Source organism: Stomoxys calcitrans, chromosome 5 (genome assembly GCF_963082655.1).
Source record: "Stomoxys calcitrans chromosome 5, idStoCalc2.1, whole genome shotgun sequence".
NCBI classification, from domain to species: Eukaryota; Metazoa; Arthropoda; class Insecta; order Diptera; family Muscidae; genus Stomoxys; species Stomoxys calcitrans.
The window spans coordinates 45,086,948-45,092,947 of NC_081556.1; the positions used below are offsets into that span (position 1 = coordinate 45,086,948).

Below are 6,000 nucleotides of genomic sequence, written 5' to 3' on the forward strand. Positions count from 1 at the left end.
ACCGTACTCGGCCTAAGTCCCCAACTCTTGCCCATCGATTTGCAACATGACTAGATCGCATTTATAGCCAGCCGTTTGAAATTTTGCTCAGATACTTAATATCGATGTAGGTCGTTGGGGATAGCAAATGGGCAATATCGGTTCAGGTTTAGATATAGCTTCCATATAAACCGATCTCCCTATTTGAACTCTTGAGCCCTTACAAGCCGCAATTTTCAACCGATTTGGCTGAAATTGAGCACGTAGTGTTCTGTTACGACTTCCAATAACTTTGCCAAGTACGGTCCAAATTGGTCTTTAACCTGATATAGCTCCCATATAAACCGATCTCCCGATTTGACTTCTTGAACCCCTGGAAGCCGCAATTTTTATCCGATTTGGCTGAAATTTTGCATGTAGTGTTCTGTTATGACTTTCAACAAATTTACGAAGTACGATCCAAATCGGTCTTTAAGCTGATATAGCTCCCGATTTCACTTCTTGAGCCCTTACAAGCCGCAATTTTCAACCGATTTGGCTGAAATTGAGCACGTAGTGTTCTGTTACGACTTCCAATAACTGTGCCAAGTACGGTCCAAATTGGTCTTTAACCTGATATACCTCCCATATAAACCGATCTCCCGATTTGACTTCTTGAACCCCTGGAAGCCGCAATTTTTATCCGATTTGGCTGAAATTTTGCATATAGTGTTCTGTTATCACTTCCAACAACTGTGCCAAGTGCGTCCCAAATCGGTCAAGAACCTGATATAGCTCCCATATAAACCGACCTCCCGATTTTACTTCTTGAGCCCTTACAAATTGTCCGATTTGGCTGAAATTTTGCATGCGATGTTCTGTTACGACTTCCAACAACTGTGACAAATACGGTCCAAATCGGTCTATAACCTGATATAGCTCCCATATAAACCGATCCCCCGATTTGATTTCTTGAGCCCTTACAAGCCGCAATTTTTGTCCGATTTGGATGAAATTTTTTATGTGGTGTTCCGTTACGACTTCCAAAAACTGTGCCAAATACTCCCCAAATCGGTCTTTAACCTGATAGAGTTCCCATATAAACCGGTCTCCGGATCATCCTTATTCGGTTCGTAGAAGCTTTAATTTTTGCTGGTTTGACAGAAGTTTGGTATGTAGAATAAAATAATGGCCTTCAACTAGATTTTTTTTGTATAATTTTTTATCAGAATCCATTGTGGTGGGTTCCCAAGATTCGGCTCGACCGAACTTAGCCTACCCATTTGTTTTTTTTTTTTTTTTTTTAATTGAATTTGACAAAGGATAAAAAAACAATTAACAAATAAAATAAAAATAAATCCATAAACAATTTAATTAAGCGAAAATGAAATTTTCTTTTGTAAACTTTTATTTACCTCTACTGTATATATATATATCTTTCTATATGCCATTTATATTTAAAAGCATTTGTTATTTTTGATTCAGCAAATGTTGTTTGTTTCGTTTTCTTTTTTTTTTTTAAAATTTTGTTTATTTGTTTCAAATCACAATAAAAATAAAAAAAAAATACAATCAACAACACAAATGTCCACTACTTACCACCAATCAAAATCCGATCAATCTATTCTGCTCACTCAATAATCAAAAACTAAAAGAATTCAAATAATTTTTTTGCTTCTACACAATCCCACAAAATACACCTAAACACTCTACTCTCGTTCTAATGTGAATTGAAAAGTTTGGCGTTAACGTTATGTTTGTGAAGAAAAACATGCTGGCGGTAATGATAATAATAAATTTATTCAATTTATATAGATATTGTTATAGAAAAATAAAATCAAATAATAATGCAAATCTTAGAACAGTTTTGATATGTATGTTAAAGTAAATGTGCTATAGTTTGAATATTACATGTCTCTAGACTAAGCGTGGTTAAGTTTAGTTACTAATACAATTATATTCAATTTAAAAAAAATATCTAGTCTGGCGATTTGACCCCGGTGGAAGATGCTACAGCCGTTACCCCACCTGTTTTGGCCGAGGAGGTGCTGCGTGAATTGGTTGGTCGTGCTTCATTTGGACATATTCGTAGTGTTTTGAAGCCGCTCTTGAGGTAAGTTCAATATTTTATGTTTTAAAAGAATTTTTAAAATATTTTTAATAACTCGAGGTTAGGTTAGGTTGAAAAGAGGGAGTGGATATTTATTCGTCGTATGCCACTATGGACGTACACCGAAGCCTGCCCGGCACGGAATAGTTGTGAGCACCACACAAGCTGAAACATTGAGGTACAATGTGTGTGGTGTTCATTGCTATCACGAGATGTTTACCTGCGGACGTCTTCACAGGTTGCGGATAGTTGAATACTCCATACGGAGTAGCTGCAACGACAGTCGCGGACAATCAGCAGTATCGGACGGAGAGTCTCAGTGGGGGGCCGGGCGGCACCGACAATACAAAGCGGCAAGAAAATAATAATCTATCAAATTTGGTGGGAACCTACCAAAAACGGCGACACTGGTTGTGTTCTGTCTTGCGTCTGCTTGATTCCGTTGAATATCCAGATCCTAGAACTCTGCAACTAAGATGGGATGCGTCCAGAGGGATCTGGGGCTGAGACGAGTTGGTCTGGCTGTGCAGTTAAACAAGTGACGTATGTCATATGGTCTCAGTTCACAATCGGGACACACAATCCTTGCTCTGTAGGAGTTGAGGCGGCTGCATCTGCCGGATCGGAATTGAGCCAGCACTACTTTGGGCTGCCGGGGCAGATCAATTCACCCGGTAGCTATTCACCGCATCTGCTACCGCGTATACATGAATGTTGTCTAGATCCGTCTGATCTAGAGGTTCTCTCTTGTAGTGCTGAACCCCACGCTCTACATCATGTAAATCCACGTTAAGGCTTATAGGCGGTGGATACCTATACACAAGATGATGATTTGGATGATCGCTGCGATACCAGCCCAAATGGTACTGCATAACTTAGCACAGACCCGCCTATTGCTATGTACGTGGTCAACAAGGTTTCTTGTCATCACCCCAAGTGCTGCCGCCGGCAAGTGACTTTAGGACCTTGTTTTTATTTTTGACTTTATCGTGAATTGCTGTGTCATGTGGTTAGAATGTGTAAGAGCTGGCAAATGTAACACCAAGTATTTTGAAGCACTTGATGGTCGGTATCGTTTCATTATTCACCTGCTCCTAGTTGTATCACTCTCGTAATGCACAATAAATTGACGGTTGCACAATCTGATGATCCTTACAGATGCGCCAGGTTGTGATCTGGTGATCCGAAGAGATGCGCCCCGACGGAATCTACATTGATGCTGAAGAATCTGAATCCACCTTGCAACCTGTCTTTGAACACTCTCACCATAAGGGTACATATGGTAACCCAAAAATACAAAATTGGTATAAAACTTTGGGTCAAATAACCAGAAGTAGATTATGAAACTTATATAAAGTTTTGGGGTCAAGTCCCGGAAGCCTCCCACTCCAAAAACTACCCCCAAACGGATATGTAGAGCGATTGGAACAATATGGGTTTTAAACAATAGCTACTTAAAAGCAGAATAAGAAACTTATATAACAATTTAGCTGGCTGGTCACCCGACCCCTAAAAAATACGTTCTTTTTGGGGGTTGTTATAGAGGATGGGGCGGCCACCCAGTAACTTGGCCCTGAAAATATATATCAGATTCGTGTTCCACTCTAAAATACCTCTTTCTCTCCTTATTGCAATGGTCAGCAAATACGCCCTTTTTGGGTGGTGTTACGGGGGTGGGATGGCGCCATAGACACTTTTTCCGAATATTGATATCAGATTCGTGTTTTACTCCCAAATAACTTTCATTTGAGCCCCATATTGCTATGGTCGTCCTCTTTGGGGGTGTTTTTGGAGACGGGCGGCCCCCCAAATACGTGGTCCCACATTTAGATATCGCATTCGTATTCTACACTCAAATACCTTTTTGTTTAAGCCCCATATTGTCATGGTCGGTAAATAAGTCCTGTTTGGGGGGTGTTTTGGGGAAGCGGTGGACCCCCAGAAACTTGATCCCACATTTGGATGTCAAATTCGTATTGTACTCGCAAATATCTTTCATTTGAGTCCCATATTGCCATGGTCAGTAAAAATGTCCGATTTAGGGGTGTTTTGGGGGTTAGGACCGAAAATCACTTGGACCGAAAATTGGATATCAGATATGTTTTATAATCTTAAATACCTTTCATTTGAGTCCCATATTGTTGTGATTGGTCTATATATATACTTGGTAGGTTTTGGAGTGGGGCGTCCCCCCTAGGTTCCCCATTCGGAATTTGTATAGCAAATTTTTTTTTTAGATTAATATAAGAGATCAGACAAAATTTCGCTTAAATCGCACCACCCATCTCCGAGACCTGGCGTTTCTGAAAATTTGCGTAAGGGGGAGGACCCTTCCCCCCCTCCCCCCCCCCCCCTTTCAGAAATCAAAAAATGTAGTACCCTTTTTTCACCACGGGATCATTATGCACCATCTGTAAAAATTTCAAGAAAATCGGTTCAGCCGTTTTTAAGTCTATACGGAACAGACAAACAAACAAACACAAATTGATTTTTCTATCTAAGATATTCAACTTTACCATTTCTACATTTTCAGCCATTTGGATCGTCATGAGCTTTGGGTGCCCAATACATTCGCCATACACACATTCCGTATTGTTATGATATCCATACAGCCACAATACTCGTACACCGTGGTGGAAACTCTCATGCAACATTTAGACAGCAACTTCAAGTCTTCACCCAAGACACGTACATCCTTGGCTGTGGTCTTGTCGAAAATCATCGCTATTGCTGCTGGTGAAAGTGTTGGACCTTCGGCTTTGGATATTATCAATAATTTGCTGACACATCTGAGGACCAGTGTTAGTACTACATCGGAAATTACTCCCGAAGAATCGCAATATCAAGAGGCTCTCATCAATGCTTTGGGTGAATTTGCCAATCACCACCCGGATTATCAGAAAATCGAAATTATGCTCTTTATTATGAACACCGTACCGGATTTGTCGAAGAAAAGCAAAGGCGATCAAATGCTGCAGAATATTCTCTTGAAATCCCTGCTGAAAGTGGGTACGCAATACAGCACTGTGTCCTTTGAAAAGGCATTCCCGGCCAGTTTCCTACAGCCTTTGTTGAAAATGGCTCGTGCTCCCCACGATCCTACGCGTATTATTGTTATGCAAATTTTCCAGGCTTTGTTGGATCGTCATCAGAATGAGAAAGTTTTGAGTGCGGTTAGCATAAAACCGTATGCTGCGCTCTCCCAAGAGACTCCTTCACGCTCGGATATTATTTTCACTCATAAGTATGGGGCAAATATAATGCAAGCCTTAATTGATAGCATGGCTCTATCAGATAAATTGGATTCACTGACTTCAAGTTATAATACGGCAGCATTGCTGATTGTGGAAATGGCTTGTGGGGAGACAGTGCAAGAATTTCTGCTCTTTATATTGGGGTAAGCATTTTTGGTTGTATCATGGACTTTTTTCTCTATAAAACATTTCTTCTTGTCCCTTAAGTATTCAACAAGTGGCCACCACTTCCGATGATTTAAGTGTCATACACAAATGCTGCCTTAATATAATTGCCATGGCTTTATTAACTCTGATTGCCCGTGTCACTGGCATCAATAGTTTGCTCGAATATGCGCAAAAGATCATCGAAGATCGCAAACAAGAGGCTACCTACTTTTTGCCTCCCCTTTTGGACTCAAGAAAATCGAACAAAACCTATAATCTAAGTCTACCACATTTGGCCATCGACAAGATGGCTTTGGCCGAGTGTTTACAAAGTGCCGGCATGGATTTCAATCGTTTGCAAACTGGCGTTCCCTATTCCCTCAATCAAATGGATAATCCTGGTCATAGACACTCATGGGTCGAATCGGTTAGCAATACTATGACTCAACGCAATAGCTCGGCTGATTTGACAGCCTATAATGGAGATGCAGATAGTATTAGCAGTTCACCGGGTGTCTCAAAGGTGGGTTG

The 6,000-nt window shown here is 40.6% G+C and overlaps 1 protein-coding gene across 2 annotated transcripts in view; it reads left to right on the forward strand.

Annotated features, from left to right (window-relative positions):
- Window positions 1-6,000, forward strand: part of LOC106088096 (protein EFR3 homolog cmp44E) — a gene marked incomplete in the record, with an annotated part of 58,223 nt that overhangs the window by 47,753 nt on the left and 4,470 nt on the right. Inside the window, 4 exon segments of one of the 2 annotated variants that reach the window (XM_059370281.1) lie at window positions 1,697-1,738; window positions 1,941-2,071; window positions 4,602-5,465; window positions 5,530-5,992. In XM_059370281.1, the coding sequence (XP_059226264.1) occupies window positions 1,697-1,738; window positions 1,941-2,071; window positions 4,602-5,465; window positions 5,530-5,992 (1,500 nt within the window). 2 annotated transcript variants of the gene reach the window in all.